At 46.4% G+C, this 18,473-nt stretch overlaps 2 protein-coding genes across 10 annotated transcripts; one reads left to right on the top strand and one right to left on the bottom strand.

Moving 5' to 3' along the window:
* The first annotated feature begins 3,029 nt into the window (after window positions 1–3,029).
* LOC112294420 (187-kDa microtubule-associated protein AIR9) lies at window positions 3,030–11,937 on the top strand. Of its 3 annotated transcripts, none has more exons than XM_024544803.3 (4): window positions 3,030–3,385; window positions 3,715–3,806; window positions 4,773–4,883; window positions 5,069–11,937. In XM_024544803.3, exon 4 carries the CDS (start codon window positions 5,081–5,083, stop codon window positions 11,162–11,164), a length of 6,084 nt encoding a protein of 2,027 aa, XP_024400571.1. In that variant the 5' UTR covers window positions 3,030–3,385; window positions 3,715–3,806; window positions 4,773–4,883; window positions 5,069–5,080; the 3' UTR covers window positions 11,165–11,937. The 3 variants fall into 3 exon arrangements, with proteins under 3 accessions (XP_024400571.1, XP_024400569.1, XP_024400570.1); XM_024544801.3 differs by having other exon boundaries at window positions 3,030–3,417; XM_024544802.3 differs by having other exon boundaries at window positions 3,030–3,548.
* A 1,369-nt stretch (window positions 11,938–13,306) lies between these two features.
* LOC112294907 (uncharacterized) lies at window positions 13,307–17,537 on the bottom strand. 7 transcript variants are annotated; one of them, XM_090243593.1, is made up of 2 exons: window positions 16,935–17,537; window positions 13,307–14,848 (listed from the first exon to the last, which is right to left on the bottom strand). In XM_090243593.1, exons 1-2 carry the CDS (start codon window positions 16,946–16,948, stop codon window positions 13,549–13,551), a joined length of 1,314 nt encoding a protein of 437 aa, XP_090099719.1. In that variant the 5' UTR covers window positions 16,949–17,537; the 3' UTR covers window positions 13,307–13,548. The 7 variants fall into 7 exon arrangements, with proteins under 7 accessions (XP_090099719.1, XP_090099720.1, XP_090099722.1 ...); XM_090243594.1 differs by having other exon boundaries at window positions 16,541–17,532; XM_090243596.1 differs by lacking the exon at window positions 16,935–17,537 and adding an exon at window positions 16,431–16,928.
* Between the last annotated feature and the right edge of the window lie 936 nt (window positions 17,538–18,473).

Below are 18,473 nucleotides of genomic sequence, written 5' to 3'. Positions count from 1 at the left end.
TTGTTCATCCACAGGGGTTGGGCTTGTTCACCAATGGTCATGCTACAAAGTGGGTTGTAGAACAAACAAAAAACAGTTGGGTTGTTTTATTTTATTACTTTGGTGTCTCTATGTGTGTTTGTGTGTGTACCCCAAAACCTGGGCCCATGCAGCAAGAGAAGCAGGTGACCCTGTGAGAAGCTGTTATATGCAGTGTGCTTTGATCGGATCCAGAGGCTTGGTGATGGAGCTTGTTTGTGAGAGTCTATCTTCTCGAAACCCTTGAATCCTTGGCAGCAATCTCTGACAGTCTCTGTGTTGCAAAAAAAAAACAATTGTCCCATGCAGTGGTCACAGTAGAGTACTCAACACATCCCCTCTCCTCCTCCACCTCTGCAGGTCAGGTTAGAAATCTCCCTCATAATGCTTGTGTTGACTATGGAAAAATGGTGTTTATTCTTTGACTTGGGATGGAGGGTTTTAATTTAGAGTAGCTGTGAACATGTCATGAGCTGCTCTGCAAGGGGGCTTGATTTCCTTTTCATGCTTTAAACTTTGGTTTTTACCTCATTCATATTGGGGTTTTTAATTTGTTTTTGTTTAACCCTCCAAGAAAAACAGTACTCTGTTGTGCATGATATTCTATGATGTGTATCTGGGGTAGGACTTGTAGTGCAACTGCTTTTGTTATTATTGTTGTTACTAGTGTCATACATGCTAACCTTTTAACTTATTCACACTTTGAAACACATATATACTTTACTGACTTGTACCACAAAACACTTGAATTCTATATACATAAATATATATATATATATATATATATATATACTTTATCAGACTCTAATGTTTTTTTTGCCAAATCCACAAACATTAATTCCAGCTTGGATGAATAAACAAACACACTCCAAGTTCTGTATACAGTATGCATTGGCTCTGCCTTGGATGTTTTTTCTCACAACCATAGATCCCATTTGCAACTGCATTTAATGTGTTCGGATATTGAATTGTTGTTTTTCCTCCAGCAACAGCTTTCTCTCCTCATGATGGGGGGTTTTGAAGCCTTTGTGGCTTGGCAGTTTTTGTCATGCGGGGTTTTCAGGTTGAAATCCATTACAGAATCCTTTTAGCAAAGCTGGTGATGGTGGTGGGAAAATGTCAGTCCTAGTCTAGTCCAGTCTTGTCTAGTCTCTCACAATTTTGTTTATGGAAAAAGAAACCCCATTCATGGGTGTGGTGGGGTACCATCAGAGCCATGTGCCCTCCTACTTCTGGCTTCTGCCCTGCCCACCTGGAACTCCCTCTTATGCACACCCTGGAGGGGAGCTTTACATATATTGCTGTTGTTGTTATTATTATTATTATTGCTTAAACGTGAGCACTTCTTCTGAATCTTTGTTTATGAACTTATTCCATTTTCTTGTCACAATTCATCTTAAAAAGTTGAACATATATATATGTGGTATTACTAATGCCACCATAGTTACAGCTACTACCACCTCAATCTGTTTGTCATTACATGTCATTTCTGTTATTCAAAAAAATTGATTAAACAGGATTTTTTATTGGAGTTTAAAAAAACAAAAACAAAAACAAAAAAAAACAAAGAAAATGTCCAGTGAGTAGTGGGTTGTGGTGATGCTAGCAAAAATTGTGGTTACTATATATATATATATATATATATATACACATGTATAGTTTCACATTCATGTCTTCAATTTAAGTTTTTTTCTCTCTGGGAACAAAAAAGAGGAAGGCAGCTTCTCTTATGAACACACATGATGGGGCAAAATGCTTTGCTCAATGTTTTTGAAAAAGATTTTGGAAAAATGCATCTAGGGTTTAGTTGCTTTACTCTAGACTGTGTACACACACACAATGCTAGAGCTAAGGGACACAGTTTTGGTGCACTTCCACCCACTTGATTTGGACAGGATGAATGGAATGCAACATCACTACTTTGTACCCAAGTGGGTCTACCATTTGTCCACCTGAGATGTTGAATCATATCTGTGGAAAAAAGAACAAAAGAAAGAAAGAAAATACAACAACAAGAAAGCCCCAGTTGCCTAGAACAACACAGACAGGGCATCTAACTGTATTTCCATGGAGCTTGTTCTGTCACTCTGGCTATGGCTCCACATCAATCTTAAGGGTTTCACAAACACCAGCCCAAAAGAAGCAAAAAAACGAAAAGAAAAGAAAAGAAACCTGTAATAAGTTCTCTGTGTGTATAATAAACATGGTTTGTAATATGTACTGGTGGATCATCAGTGTGGGCAAATTCAGTTGGATTTTCAACAAGATTTTTGGAGCTTCTCAGCCTTTGAAAGACCATAGCCAAGCTTTTCTTGTGTGTTTTACTGCCTGTTTTTATTACGCCTGACAGTCTTGACGTTGTTACCCCGAGGTAAAAAATTAAATAGCAGTGATCCACACTCTGGGATCTCTCAGAAATTCGTTTAAAACACATTTCGGGTTCACTTTGAAAGTCTTGAAGGACCAGACTTTTCACATATTTCTTATTATCATTTTGAAAGAAAAGATGGGTTATAAGTGGCATGTCCTACTGTATGTGAGCGCCACCCAGCATATGCAAACTTGTACAAAGTTATACATTTTCTTTACCTTCTCTCATGTATTTTATACAATTGCAAAGCACCCACATTGTTTTGAAGGTGGATGATTGACAGCGCAGGAATTGAGATAGTGTCACACTGTTGGGATGAAATGCAAACTAATTCAAGCATCATGCCTTCACAAACTGGAGCTGAAAGTAACAAATTTGGATTTTCATAAAAGAAAACCCTTCAACAAAAGTGGAGCTCAGTCACCCTAAGATTACAACACAATCAAAGCAAAAGATGAGATGCATGATTTGCACAAATGATGAGGAGGTCTTCTGCGAAGGGAATCTTTTTCAATAGCTGTGTTGCATCTAGTAAGTAGGGTGTTGAAGAATTGTAGGGAAACACAGAGGCTGTGGACCCATCCATTTGTGTCTGTGGGTGCCCTGGCCGTGCAACACAGCAGCAGCAGCAAGCAGGTGACGTGCAGCGAGGAAGTTTGAAAGGGGGGAGAAGAGCGTGGTGGTCTCGGGGAGGTGGGGATGAAGGAATGAGAGAAAGAGAGAGCCCTCTCTGTAGCTCTGTCGCAGAGATCACTGATACCATTCTGGTGGGGCGCGAGGTTTTCATCATGAGGTTGAGTCCCCTGGCACTGTGGCGCAAATAATACTGCATTACGCTTTTTTGCCCCCAAGCTATTTTTATCTTACATCGTGCCTGCTGCAAAAAAACTCTTCTTCCATCCGCCTCCGTAGCACCCACCTTCATCTCCCTATTTCGCATCGTAGTGTCAAGCTCCAGCCTTCTACCCACCCCGTTTCTCCGATGCTACTCCATCAGTAAGTTGGGATTTTTCCCCGTCGCAAGGGTGGTAAGCCCTGCCCTTTGCTTTCTTGCACTCACATTATGCTCCAGAAGTGGGGTGGTCTGTTTTTCCAGGGGAGGAAGAGCTAAAGCCGAGGTTTGGGTGTAGAGCGCGAGTTTCACTGGCAGCCAGCCGCGGTATTTATGAGAGAAAGCTGAGTGAGCCTAGGCCGGTTTGGCTTGTTTGCGTCGTCTTGGAAGATGGCTGGCGCGTGAGTCAGTCGCTCAAGAGTGCAATGGCTGACGCCGATCGGGTGTGTATCTGTTTTTGTTTGATCTGAGCATGTGCATTCTAATGTCGCAGAGAAGCTTTGGGGACAGCTCTTCCCTTGTGCGGGCTTTTACAACGCAGGCTTCGCCAAACGCTGGTTTCGCCTTCGTCTTCGTCCGTGGCAGGTGCGTGTTCTCCTCCTCTTTTGAAGTTTCGTTCCTGCGAGTACATTCGATCGAAACAGTAGACGGGAAGCTTTCGCTGTCTCCCTTGGGATTACCTCTCGGGTCGCGCATCCAGCAGGTGTTTTGATCTTTGCAAGCTTGCGAGCTATGTCAGCTTAACTGTGTCGCCTTCAAAGCGACGTGTCGTGTAGACAGTTCGCATTTTTTGGGGTAGTCGGAAAGATTGCATTTTCTAGTCAGGAAGAGCCTTGAAAGTAGAGGACTGGAAGGTGAGAACTCAACATTCTACGTCGTGTCTCGGGATATCCGTGCTTGATCTTCACAGTTGCTCCTTCGCGGCATTGTTGCAAGCCTGCGCAGAACGTTGCCGGAGGCAGCAATCTTGCTTTTCCTTACGAGCGAAAACAGCTTATTTGCGTTCATCAGTAGCTCTTAGTCGCATTCCGTGTCTTCATCAGTCTTGGCGTAAGGGCTTCGTGATCATCCTTAACGCAGCGGGTTTCGGAAAGGGGAACTTGCCAAGTATCTAGTATGCAACAAATCGTTTCATGGTATAGGAGAATATCCTCTCCAGCCGTGACTAGATCGTGACGCACAGTTCCATATGTGCCTTTCCTACGATTTAACGAGCTGAATCTGTCTCCGGCAATTTTTCTGCTTGTTACTGCGACATATCCAACATAGTCGTAATTCTTGCTGCCGCTGTTCTCGGCTGGACATGAATGTAGTCCTCTGTACTCGCGAAGTCTTGTGCGGAAACCGTCGTGGGTCATTGCTTGCTCTTTATTTCTTTCTTATTATTAAAACATAAATTTTAACATTCGACTTCTGCACCATCTTTTCAGTAGGCCCCAAAGTCTCGCAGCTTTTGATTACGCTTAGGGTTGTTTTCCTACGTCAGCTATTTGCTTCCGATTCTCACATGAAACAGGCTCTAAAGAAGCACATGCTCTTTTGCTTTGGCAGGGAATGGAAGTGCTTCCATGTGATCCCACGACCTAGCTTCCAGCTACCTTGGAGAATGTTGTGGTGATCATATCCTGATTGTCGCGCCGATCTTCAGGCTCTCCCTTTCTGGTATTGTCCACCATAGCTCCGCACATTATTCTCCCCGTACCGCTTCGTCATTTTCTTTTTTCAGTATATTCCATGGGTGTAGAGATAGTCCGCGGCGTATTCTCCGTAGCATTGAGGGTTTTCTTCTTTTCGGGATGGGTTGCGGGTGGGAGTGTGAAGGGTTAATCCTCGTTTATGTTATCCAGTAAGTAGTAGCGATGGAGGAGGTGGAAGCTGCCGATCCCTGGCGAGACGTTGTGTACCTCTCGAGGTTCGAAGATGACGATCCTGTATCAAATTTTACATCAGAGAATGGGCACGAGGAATACTCAGAAGAGGTAGATGGAAATGAGTGTAGCCAAAATTTGGATTACCAAGGTGAGGATGCAGACCTTGCCATTGAAGCTGAGGTGGAGTCTACCCTCTCGGCTGCGCCAGACCTTCCAGATGGGGCTGATTTCGCCGCTATTGAGAACGCTCTTGAAGACGAGCCTGACCATGAAACCGCGAGCACCACTTCAAGGAGATTGCCCATAGCTGCAACTCCGAAGAAGGGTAATAGCGCGAGCAAGCTCACCGAGGCCACACTGAATTCTTTGCGGCGGAGCGCATCTGCTGCAGCTCGTACTCAAGCCCCACCTTCGCCAAAACCGTTTCTGAGATCTACCTCATCAATGGCAGCTGCTCGTCGATCTCAGGTCAATACTGACGGTGCTACTGGTGGCACTGCGAGCGGTAATGGTGTTCGTAAGCTCGGACCGCCTATCATCTCAGCTGCCCCAGTCATCAGGAGCCGAGGTATCCCGCGTGAGACATCCAGCAGCACGAGCATTATGAGATCAAGCACGAATACCTTAAGAGGTAGCGCACCTCCCGTGAGGTCCAGCACTAATTCCTTAAGCTCGAGGACAAATACTTTAAGGTCAAGTACGAATTCATTGAATGCCACCGCAAGGTCTACAACAAGTGTAGTTCGGTCTTCCGCTGGTTCTGGTGCTATCAGCGGCCTTCGCAAGCCCTCCCAAACCACTGATCCCCGCAGATCCTCTCTAACTACGCTGCCTACCAGATCAGCAGGTGCTTCTCGTCGAAATTCACTCTCCGGAGTGGCTTCGCTGTCGCGGTCTGTTGATCTTCCATCTGCCTCAGACCTCAAGCAGTGGGCTTCATCAGCGCCAGCATTGAAAGCCTCGGGTCGCAGAGTGAATTCTTCAGCTGCGACTTCTACACAGGCGACCGCTAGTTACCCGAAGAGAGTGAGTTCCTCGGTATCTGACCATAAATCCCCGAACGAATCCAGGAAGCCTTTTTCGAAAACTTCCCCATCCCCAGTAAAGTCTCGGAGTTCAGCAACAAGCTCTACTCCAGTGGTTTCCCGGAGTAGTTCAGTTTCTTCTTCCCCCAACTACAAGTCACCACCAGTCACGGCGAATGGAGTTTCCAACCGTGACACAAACAGAGATGCGGTGAAGAAGAAACTTAGCCCATCACCATCTCTTGGCGCTGGAAGGACGTCGAGCTTTGCTGAGCCAGTCGGAAAGCCTTCCCCTTCGTCCTCTTCAGAGCGTTCCTTAAACACGAGCTCGAATACCACGAAGTCCTCCCCATCAGAGAGACGTCTAAGTCTGAGCACTCCGAAGCAGTATCCTGCGGATAAAAATGCAAGTAGTCAAAGTAGAGGAGTGACCAAGTCTTCTCCTTCCGAGAGAACTTCGTCGACTGCTAAAATTGTTAAGTCTTCACCTGGTTCTGCTGCTTCCCCTACAGAAAGACCTGGCTCCTTAAGAGGTGCCAAGTTGTCACCTTCAGCTTCCGGCAACGTCTCCACAGGTTCGAAGGATAAATCTGCCTCACAAGCGTCTTCGAAGTATTCGCCCAGTGCGGTGACTGCCGATCGCGGCCCCAGCATGCTGACAAGGAAAAAGACCTTGACCTCCGACACTCGCGATGCTAAGATTGTTGCGCTCCCTTCCGTGGAAGTGAAGGCCGGGGAGGATGTTAGACTTGATCTTCGAGGACAAAAAGTGAGAACTTTAGATGGAAATCTGGTTAGCTTGACACCCAAGATGGAATTTGTTTATTTTCGTGACAATAAACTGGCCACACTGAACGGTATCGAGATACTTCGCCGCGTTAAGGTGCTGGATCTCAGCTTCAACGAATTCAAGGGTGCAGGGCTTGAGCCGCTCGCTTCTTGCAAGGCTTTACAGCAACTATATCTTGCTGGTAACCAGATCACTTCCCTGAGCGACTTGCCGCAGCTTCCGAACTTGGAGTTTTTATCAGTTGCGCAGAACAAGATCAAGTCTCTGTGTATGGCTTCCCAGCCAAGGTTGCAAGTTCTAGCTGCAAGCAAGAACAAGATCTCGACCTTCAAGGACTTCCCGCACCTTCCTGCACTTGAGCATCTGCGTCTCGAAGAGAATCCGATTCTCGAGAGCTTCCACGTTGAAGCACAATCCATCCTGCTTGTAGGTCCCAGCCTGAAGAAATTCAATGACCGCGATCTCTCTACACAGGAGCTTGAGTTCGCAAGAATGTATCCCCCAAGCACCGCTCTCTGCATTCGCGAAGGCTGGGAGCTCTGCGGCCACGAGGAGGCGATGGAATCAACACTGCAATTCCTCATCTCTCGGTGGAGTCCAAACCTCCCTCCAGGGTACACTTTGAAGAAAGCCTGGGCCGATCAGCCTGCGGAGGAGGATCCATGCGGCTGCGAGTTTATCTTTGACAAGCTTGAGGGCGCGTTCGAGGACTCTCAGCTTCGTCTGAAGTATCAGTGGTATGTTGGAGGTAAAACCCCTGCCAACTTCACCCCCATAGAAGGCTGCGTCACCGATAGTTACTGGCCAAAGCACGATGATATCGGTAATTTCCTCAAAGTGGAATGTAGCGTAGTGCTCGGCGAAACAGAGTATCCTCCCGTCTTTGCAATATCTGCGCCAGTTGCCTCTGGTAGCAAATGTCCGAGAGTGCTGGAGATTGAAGTGGATGGTGACACCATTGAGGGATCGGTTCTCAGAGGCTCAGCAGTTGTGGCATGGTGTGGCGGTACGCCCAGTAAGTCTGTCTCTAGCTGGCTCCGACGAGGTGAGCTCATGAGCCCTCTTGCTATCATGGGAGCTGAGGAGCCAGAGTACCAGCTCACTCTTGACGACGTGGGGTACAGCCTCATTTACATGTATACCCCAGTGACGGAGGAGGGATGTCGAGGTGAGCCTCATTATGCTGCGACCTCTATTATTCAACCAGCGCCGCCCAGTGTAAATGCAGTGCAGATCATCGGAGAAGCAGTGGATGGGAATGTGCTACATGGCCGAGGACATTATTTCGGAGGCAAGGAAGGAGCTAGTAAGTTAGAATGGCTTCGTGAGAATCTGGAATCGGGTGAATTCAAGCTCGTCTCACGAGGGGTGTTGTCGTATACTTTGTCTGTCGAAGATGTGGGCCGGCGAATGATGTTTATGTACACTCCTGTGAATGCGGAGGGTAAAATTGGAGATCCAGTGACAGCCATTAGTACCACCGTCTTGCTTGCACCTCCCAAGGTTGAGAATTTGCGTATTGTAGGGGATTTGAAAGAAGGCAGCAAGGTTGCTGTGAGCGCCATCTTCACTGGAGGCGTGGAGGGAGCCAGTAAGGTGCAATGGTTCAAGAAGAGCTCCTCCTCACTACCAAAAAATGATTTCTCCTTAGAGTCCCTTTGTAGCGTCAAAGTCGCCAAGGCATTTCGAATCCCTTTGAGCGCTGTAGGACACTACCTCGTAGCTAAATATACTCCTGTGAGGTTGGACGGGGAGGCTGGGGAACCCGTGTATGCCATTTCAGAATTCATTGTGGAGATGTTGCCCCCAGATTTGACGTTCCTTAATATTGTTGGTGACTTTGTGGAGGGGGAAACGCTGACCGCACAGTACGGGTATGTGGGAGGTTACGAAGGAACTAGTCTATACAGCTGGTATTTGCAAGACAACGAGGATGAACCTGCCTCCATAGTATCAGAAGCTGAAGGGCAGCTCCAGTATCGGATTACAAGGCAAGCAGTCAACAAGATTGTTTTGTTTCAATGCAGACCTGTGCGAGACGATGGCATTATGGGTGACTGGAGGAGCAGTTATGGAGCAGAGCGGATCCGTGCTGGTGTTCCTAAGCTCCTCTCGCTGCATATCATCGGAGAGCCCATGGAAGGGTATGAACTTCAGGTGGGGAAGGAGTACTGGGGCGGGGAAGAGGGTATTTGCAAAGTTCAGTGGTTTCGGACACGACAGGATGGAACGCAGCGTGAGATCAAAGGCGCCGTGCGTGAGTCTTATACGGTGCAAAGCGACGACATTGACGGGCTGATTTGTGTTTCGTGTCAGCCGGTCCGGAGTGATGGAGTGGCAGGCCCTGTTGCTGTCTCGTCAAGCGTGGGTCCTGTGATTCCATCTCCGCCGATGTGCAATTCTCTGGAGATTTTTGGGTTGCCTGTTGAAGGAGGATGTCTCAGCTTCAACGCCTCATACAAAGGCGGAGAGAGGGGTACCTGCATGTATGAGTGGGTGCGTCACAATCCTGATGGGAGTGAGGTCCTGCTAAGTACCGATGAGGCACTGGATCTTACATCCGAGGATGTTGGCAGTAGTATTGAACTCGTCTTCACGCCCGTGAGGAAAGATGGCGCAGTTGGAAACTCTCGGTCTTGTCATACGGATACTGTCGTGGATGGGGAACCAGAGGGAACAGAACTCATGATATCCCAGTGTTTTGAAGACGTCGAGGTTGTTCCTCGCAAGTCTTACTTTGGTGGCAAAGAGGGACATGGCGAATACTCATGGTACCGAACTTCCCAGAGACCAAAAGACGGACAACTGCCAGAGGACGCGCGCTTCCTAAGTGACAAAGAGGTTTACACTCCCAGGCTAGACGAAGTGGCATCTTATCTTTGTCTGCGTTGGGTCCCTGTGAGAGCGGACGGTAAACGAGGCTCTCCCGTTGTTGCCTACAGCAATCTACCCGTAGCGCCCGCTCTCCCAGTTGTGCGAAGCGTAAATGTGAAAGAGGCTTCATACGGTGTGTTTGAAGGAGAAGGAGAATACTACGGTGGACGAGAAGGAGAGAGTCTAATGAGCTGGTATCGTCAGACGACTGGCGGTCTTCGTACTCTCATTCCTGATGCACACTCCAAGTCTTACACGGTGGGAGATGACGACTATACATGCTCTCTTGTGTTTGGTTACACCCCAGTTCGCAATGACGGTGTTGCTGGGGAATTAGTGCTGTCGGAGCCGACTCCTCTCATTTACCCTGAGCTCCCTAGGATACAGAAGCTGGTTATATCAGGAAAGCTAATCGAAGGGGAAGTGCTTACTGCCTTAGAAGTCATTCCCAAGGGGGAGATTCAGCAGAAGTCATGGGAGAAGTTCAAGAAGGATATCAAGTACCAGTGGTCGCGGTCATGGCAACCCGAATCCACTGAGCACTTTGAGCCTCTTCCAGCGCAACGCTCCTGCACATACAAAGTGAGGCTCGAGGATGTCGGCTACTGCTTGCGGTGCGAAGGTATAATCTCTGATGTGTTCGGCAGATCAGCTGAGCCTGCGTCCGTTGTTACTCCTCCTGTTGCCCCTGGATTTCCCAGGGTGGAGAACTTAGAGATCGAGGGACGTGGTTACCACACTAGCCTTTATGCTGTTCGCGGGATTTACAGTGGTGGTAAGGAGGGAAAGAGCATGCTCCAGTGGTTCCGTGCCATGGCAGGAAGTCCTGACCTGATCCCAATATCAGGAGAAGTGGGGCGCATGTACGAAGCCAATGTTGATGACGTTGGCTATCGGCTTGTCGCTGTGTACACCCCAGTGAGAGACGATGGCGTAGAGGGCGGTCCAGTCTCCGCCTCAACCGATCCTATCATCGTTGATCCGGAGGTCTCCAAGGAGGTGAAGCTGAAGTTAGAGCTTGCCGTCGTGAAATTCGAAGCTTTACGCGATCGTGACCGATCGCCTATGAAGTCACAGAATCAGCAAGGGCTCGGAAGCTTGGAGCGACGAGTCCTGGATGTAAATAGGAAACGAGTGAAGGTGGTGAAGCCCGGATCCAAAACGAACTTCGCCTCCACTGAGCTTCGTGGCTCCTACGCACCCCCTTTCCATGTTGAGGTTTTTCGCAATGACCCGCATCGCGTGAAGATCGTCATGGACTCCGAGAATGAAGTTGAACTTATGGTGCAATCTCGTCATATCCGGGATATAATTGTGCTTGTCATTCGAGGATTCTCGCAGCGGTTCAACAGCACGCCACTCAACTTGCTCTTGAAGATGTGATGATTCAGTCACGTGATTCCTAGCGGGCTCTCTTATTATACAACTGAGCAGGCAGCTTGTATTTTTTTCAATTATACAACTAGATAGTTGTATATTCTTTTGCCCGTGGATGATTTTGAGAGGAGCTCGGTGATCCTCCCAAAGAGATCGATGCATTTGCAGCCAGGCATTGCTAATCAGCAGTGGGATGTGGGTGATGATCCTGATTGATTCATTGTGATTGTCATCACTAGATGGTTGTAAGTTCTAAATGATTGAAGTCTTGTAACTGGAGGTTACCTCTGGATTGTTAGTATTGATTTTCGTCGATACTCACAGGATGGTTTATGCATCTACAGCAGTCGATTTATTTTATTCGAGATTTCATGAGGACCTGCTACAGAGTGCCGTGCTTTGAACTTCAGGACGAATTAAATATGGATGCGTTCTACAACTGGTTCAGATCCAAGCACCGATTTCCACCTGCTTTCAGTCCTGCTATGTTGCCAAATGGAGAAGAGATTGAGAAGTGATGCTTATATCTCAGTTAAGGAATTTACATGGTGCCAAGGCGCTCTCTTATAGAGATTTTCTAGTTGTCTTTGGGAGTGACTGCCACGTCGGCAACAGCATGGCCCCTGGTACACAATGCCTGAACATTGAGGACTACTTTTGAGTCATGTGAGCTGCAGTAAAGGACCAGCTTGGTCTTCTGTCGTACATTAAAGCTTTTCTCATCTTTGCAGTTTGTACTTGGTGATTACTGTATATCAATCTGAATTATTTTAAAGGGCCATCGTCTCATTTGCGTTCATAGTCGGTTCTTCTTGATTGTAGTTGCTGATTTCAGAAGCAGTAATTTTCAGTGTAGGGGTTTGAGCATATAGAAGGTTCTTTGGATTACTTAAGTGATGCATCACACAGACATTCTATTGGAAATTTACTTTCCAAGTGAACTCTTATTCTAGCAGGGTCATGCAATCCACAATCGCGTTGGTATGGCATGCCTTTTAATATGTTGAGTGTGTAAAATCTCGCGAACTACAAATTGTTCATCCTGTTTACATTTTGTTCGACATCTATTTATAGTGTGATGACTTTGTCGGAGAATATATTGGCCAGTTTAATTCCTTCTTACAAACCTGGTAGTATCCACACAGGAGAAATACTACAAATGTGGTATCATAATATGCTGTTCAACGACTTCACCGAATGTGCTCTCATTTATTAAACTACTGATCTTAAGCTCTGGATCTCAAGAGCAGTTCGAACTGGTAAGCTTCCTTAGGACAGTTGGTTACTTTTGAGATAGACCATAGTGATCCCAAACCAAATTCAAATCAGAATACCTTAGCAGGCTTGCCACGCTTCTGTGTCACGTGGTGGATTTAGGAACGACTTCAAAGCTCTGACTCGTACCTCGCATGGAAATGGAGCAAATCATAACTTTGACAACTTGTACAGCTGTGAAATTCTTGCGACATTTGAAATTCTCTGACATGTGTATCTTTTTGTCATATACGAAAATTGTTAAGGGCCATGAAGACATGAAAACAAAATAACTTGCAGATGATTGTGTCCAACATTTTTAGGGCCTGACCTCGTTTCTAATACAGCACAGGAACGAATATTCGATCCTCAATTCAGAACTGAATATACAAAAGAGGTCTAAGAAAAAACATGCACATTCGAGCAGACAACTCAAGCTCCATTTCTTGATCTTATTCACACCTACAAGCAGTTGAATCTTCATGGAACATAAGGAACATGAAACAACGAATCACGGACTTGTTTGAACATGCAGAGGAACAGTCCTTCAAAAATAGTTGATTCCTAGAGAACATGCCAATTGCGCCTAATCTGCACGAGGAAGACCGACTACGCGTCCTACTTCCGATTCTTCCACTTTATTTTCCTTAATTTTTTCTTTTTACTGTGGAATCGTTCTTACAAAAACTGCCGATTCACTTTGCAAAGATATCAAAACGAGAACAAAAAAAAACTTTACCAGCGATTCAAGGGAACAAAAGCCGATCAATCGCTAGTGTTGTAACACTAAATATCTTTCTAGTCTTTACTTTCTACTGCAGAAAGATGTTTTGAACAAACGAAAATTATCCATACTCAGCTAAAAGCTCAAGTCAACAAATCTGTCGAGGCCTGGTCTTTTAACATCGGTATCACCGATAGGTATATATTATGCTGCATCCCAAAGAACAAAATGAATCAGTAGTGATCCGCAAGGCAGACGCACTCAGAGTTGGACGAGTGTAACATTATTTTTGTCATTTGGAGTAGGTCAAGGTGACCAGGGAAGGGATAAATGGAAATCGACGCTAAATCTGAATTTACTCTACAAACCTCTAAAATCCTGCCTACTTAAGTCTCTGCAATTGATCGAAGTACTAACGCTCCCTGTAAGCCTGCGCGCAAATCTGCTCTATAGGTGGAGATTCCCATACATCCCACTGCCTTTGAAAGTCCTGCATCTCCGCAATACATTGCAGGACCGAGCGCGAGGAGAGGCTTGGGATTTCCTCCCCCGGGACGTCTATGCTATACGACTCCGCAGCGATCTTTCGCCATTCGGTGGACCACGGCTTCCGCGGATCGCACACGGTGACCTCTCTCGCCGCGACGCCGGGCCAGTCCCAGTCACGCATGCACCCGTTAACGACCTGCTCTGACACAGTCGCGTTTTCTTCCTTGTCACATGGCCTGCAGTAAGTCCCGCTCATGGGACCCCGCGAGGCCATGGATAACACTAGCAATCCCCATGCTGGCTTGGGGTATGCCTCTTGCCGCAGGGTCATGACACAGAACGGGACCTGAATACGCTTGTAAGGCACGCCGGAGATATCCAACTGGGCCTTGTACGCAGACTCTGAGTTCAGTTTTCGCAAGCCGCGTTGGTGCATCAATGGCAGCAGAGTCAAGCGCGCATTGGCTGCACCACTTGTGTGAGGGTTGCCCATTCCGAACCGATCATTCAGGCCGTGGAAATCGCTTCCTGCCGCAACGTAGTAGTAGTTCGGATCTAGTTGAGCGATGTCTGGTACAGGGCCGCTCCAGTAACCGTCGACGCGCGTGCGGATGATCCAGTCATACTTGAATCGGTACTGCACCTCGTACTGTTTCACCATCCCGTAGCAGCCCTCCACCAGATTGAAGTATTGCAGCAGCCCCTGCAGCCCATGCGGAGACCCCCACGAGGTGATAACCTCGTTGACGATCGTCGTCTCGGCTTGCGGGGTCGGGATAAAGATTTTTGCGGCACGCAGGTTGCGACCCGCGAGAAGAGTCAGCTTGTGGCTGTCCATGTCGAGTGGCGAATGTACAAACACGTCCGTGTTATTGTACACGTCCAGGAGGTGCTTGCGAATCGTCCTGCCCGTAATTTCGAACATTCGAGCTCCGCCTACCAAACACACCGCGATTCGGCGTGTGTCATTGTACAGTGGCACAAATGGATCCGCGGGTTTTGGGCTCACATCTGGCCGAAAATAATCCACAGCGCATTGAATATTGTCACAATTCTGTGGAACCAGAAACTCAAAGTAGCCATATGCTATAAACCCTAAGACTAACACCGTCCATGCCACCCAGTAGTGTAATCTCAGATCCTTTCCCTTAAACCACGCCATTACTGATTCAGGTAACTCCACTGCCATGGGACTCTCTTGGCGTGTCTCCACATTCTTCAACCTGGAGAAGATTGATACAAAAGACAAACGTCAGTATCCGATAAAGGTCCTAAGCAGTTGATTGCAGCCTACTTGATCGTGTTTAAAAAAGGTTCCCACAACAATCTTCTATTTCTTGTAACTTCAGTGAATCCTCTACTCGATCGAGCTCCTAAAATTTCATACTCCCTCCTTCTAGAACCCACGTTAGCCTCTTTCCTGGATGCCATGTTAAGTACTTTCAGACTGGAGAGCTAAATTTAATATTGATTCAAGTTGAGACAACTAATTGGTCGAACACTTGTGCGTGTCATTCTACGCTGCGGTGGATCCCTGTTTCAAACTCTCGAGCTAGATCGATCCGCAACATGATCCTTCTCCATTCTAAAAGCCCGCAAAAACCCAGACCTTGCCTCAATCATTACAAACTAAAGCTATGGCTGCGAATGCGATACAAGATCATATATGGGGCACGCATGCAAAGTCGTACTCACATGTGTATACTAAGAGCCTTGCATAAGAACGACACTTGAGCGAGCAATGTAGTGACCATGTCCTTGCTCAAGTTTGATATTTGCACACTTAGTGAGCTGGAGACAGATCGTGGTTCTACACCTACCCTCTACTTTGCATAACCACATTTGGTACAGCTACCAAAAAGAATTGAGGTGTGATTTTGTGCATAAATAATAACCTTTAACAGCGATGAAGCAGGACTCTGCGGGCAATGTACTGGATGGAACACCGAGAAATGAGATAGAAGGCCCTAAGTCTTAATTTCCGACTGACGTTTGTACTGCATATAAGTCCGACCTGTCACTTCAGAGAGAAAACCTCCACCTAAAGAATTGTGACAAGGGAGCCATATAAGCTGTGGAACTGTTTAGAATCTGGTACATTGTGTGCCGAGTGACCACTCACACGGATCTCAATCTCCAAAGAAAATCCATGCAGAAAACTCATGATGAGGATAAAAGTCTGGTTTGCATTAACAGACCAACTCATTGTAAAAACGATTGGAGATGGACCTACGGGCTGGAGCTCCACAATGCTCACAGTCGAACCATCAGAATGAGAACCTGGGCTCGTAAAAGGAGCAATTGGAGGTTCGGATACAGGTTGAAAAAACCTCGGTTCTGTGTAGAATCCTCTGGATGCACCATACCTAGGTCGAATATTGAAAACAAGAAACATAAACCTAACAGAAAAAAGAACAGGAAAGAAAAGACATGAATGATCACTTCACTCGCAACCGTTGACAGGTAGGTCACGGAAGTCATTCAAAGTCTTTCTAATATCGACTTCGCGTTCAGAAGCTGCCAGTTGCGAGTCCAACGACAGAACCATTTTTCTTCACAACGTGGTTTAGACCCAGCCAGCAGGTGCAAAGAATATATTCCCGGCTTCCGATGCATAGCAAGAAACCAAGACAAAGATACACACACACAAACTCTCTCTCTCACTCTCTCTCGCGCGCGCAAGCCTACGTTCCCTCGACTTCAGAACTATGCACCCTCACACTTTTTATGGACTTCGCGAACACTTCACCTACACTGCTGCACCACCCAACTCCCAAACAGGGAAAGCTCGGAGCACAATCGCACCCTGACTCTCACATGGCGACGATCCCATTCGAGGGCCAGACCAGGGAACCACTCCCTCACACACCCAACACACCAGAAACCACGTCCGCCATTGCCACCGATGAACTCACCACTCCACTCCAGATTCAGCACCGCCTCGCCAGCAATGTTAACCTGCGATCACGGAGCCCTTCCCAGTTCTTCCCAGCAACCAAATGTGGCATCGATGAGGTGGGGCTGCTGAGCTCACACCAGACGACCCCACGACACTTTCCACCCAACCCCCCCTACACACAAAGACAATCTTCGCTAAAAGGGCTCAAGCTCAAATCTACGAGCACCGAACGGACAAAGGAACAGAAAGGACCAGATTCCTGGGGCCCAGACGCTGCGTGTGCGCATGCGTTTCAGCTGCCACTTGCTAGAGGAATATAATACAACCGAGCTTAATAGTCCTAACCAAAGTCCTCCCTCCCCCTGCGATCTCCAAAATCAGCTGTTACAGTCGCGATTTGCAACATAAACCTGCAGCAGGGCATGTCAGAAAGTTATGCTCTTCTTCCGACGAGAGTGGACCCCGATGAAGCACAGCCTTCTTTTCGTGGCCTGAGGGATCTGTGCCGGTCGCGATATCCGTTCTCCAAAAGCAAGAAACTCCATCCACCATCACACACACACCCGAATCTTCGTCCTTGGTTTCCCACACATTGGGATTCTTTTACTAAGTATAACACGGGAATGAATGAATACATTCACACACACACACACACACACGAACAAACACGTCGCCGAATATATAAGCTTCTGTGGTGCTGCTTATTTTGGGGGGCGGGGGGACGGTTTTCACAAAAATTTCGGTTCGGCTGGCCTTGCTTGCCCTTTTCCTCTCTCTCTCTCTCGCTCTCTCTCTGCCTTCACCGCGGTCACCTCAAAAAATGCCATCGACCTGTCATCTGAAAACAAACGGTTCATTCACACACCGCAAAAGCACCCCACCCACGGTTCCATACTTCCTCCAAAGCTTGCTTACACACACTCACTGGTTGGGTCTCAAGCTCTGCCCGAGAGCTGCAAGCTCCAGAAAAATTCCGATCAGTCACGTGGGTCCAGATTCTCCTCCTCATCGTCGATGGGGGGCATTGGAAACTAGGCCCGCTTCTGATCTTGGGAATGGAGGTCTGCGAACCCACAAAACGGCAGCAGCAGCATTGCCACACTGAGGAGCTTGCCTTTTTGTTATTTTGTAATATTATTCGCTTTACTTTTTAAAAAAATTATTATTATTATTATTATTATTATTGTTGTTGTTGTTGTTTTTATTATTATATCTTATCTTATCCTACCTTCTGTATGTTTTGGGATGACATTCTCATGGGCCCATGCATGTCTTAGGTGTAGATCTATCAAGTGAAAGGAGTGAATGAAGGTAGCCATGGCCGGTATTGCAGCCTAGGATATGGAATTTCAACCCATTTTTTTAAAGCTATTCATTCACTTTTTCAGCCTTGTTGAGTTGGGTTTCAGAAGTGAAATGTGTCCTCTTTGGATGTTTCAGAAGTTCTTAGAAGAGAAGTTGTTGGTACTTTTGGTAAAGACAAAAAAAATTGAAAAGAAATGATTTTATTTATTTATTTGAATCACTTTAACTGGTAAATTAGGGTAAGAAAAGAATTTGGCCACATGAGGGCATTGCCACCCGTTGGCACCAATGTTTTATTATAAAATTGCTTGCATTTCGGTAATTAAAAAAGGTGACCATATTTGCAAAGATGGGTGTAAATTTTAAATCCGGTGATATAACATAATGATATGTCTGTTTTTAAAGTAGCAATAATTATCTGGTTTGAATAAATTAAGTGATATCGTTTCATCACAAGAAACAAATTTTGAACTATCTATCTCATCTACTAATATTGTAGTCATAGCATTGTGACATATAAAGATATACTATTCATTATTCAATAATAATGAAACATTGAATTTTTAAGTGAAGAATTAAATAAATAGTAAGGTACATTTTTATTTAAAGAAAATTCTTGAATATATTAAAAATATCAAAATTAA

Source organism: Physcomitrium patens, chromosome 17 (assembly GCF_059467195.1).
Source record: "Physcomitrium patens ecotype Gransden chromosome 17, ASM5946719v1, whole genome shotgun sequence".
In the NCBI taxonomy this organism is placed as follows: domain Eukaryota; kingdom Viridiplantae; phylum Streptophyta; class Bryopsida; order Funariales; family Funariaceae; genus Physcomitrium; species Physcomitrium patens.
The sequence above is the reverse complement of the archived record's forward strand: the minus strand, read 5'-3'. Positions and strand labels throughout refer to the sequence as shown.

Bases quoted from the DNA above. Each gene is read 5' to 3' on its own strand.
- LOC112294907 (XM_090243591.1), bottom strand. From the start codon at position 16,020: ATGTTTCTTGTTTTCAATATTCGACCTAGGTATGGTGCATCCAGAGGA. The intron at 14,849-15,823 runs GTCTGTTAATGC...AATCTTCTCCAG, and splicing joins ATCGTTTTTACAATGAGTTG to GTTGAAGAATGTGGAGACAC.
- LOC112294420 (XM_024544803.3), top strand. From the start codon at position 5,081: ATGGAGGAGGTGGAAGCTGCCGATCCCTGGCGAGACGTTGTGTACCTC.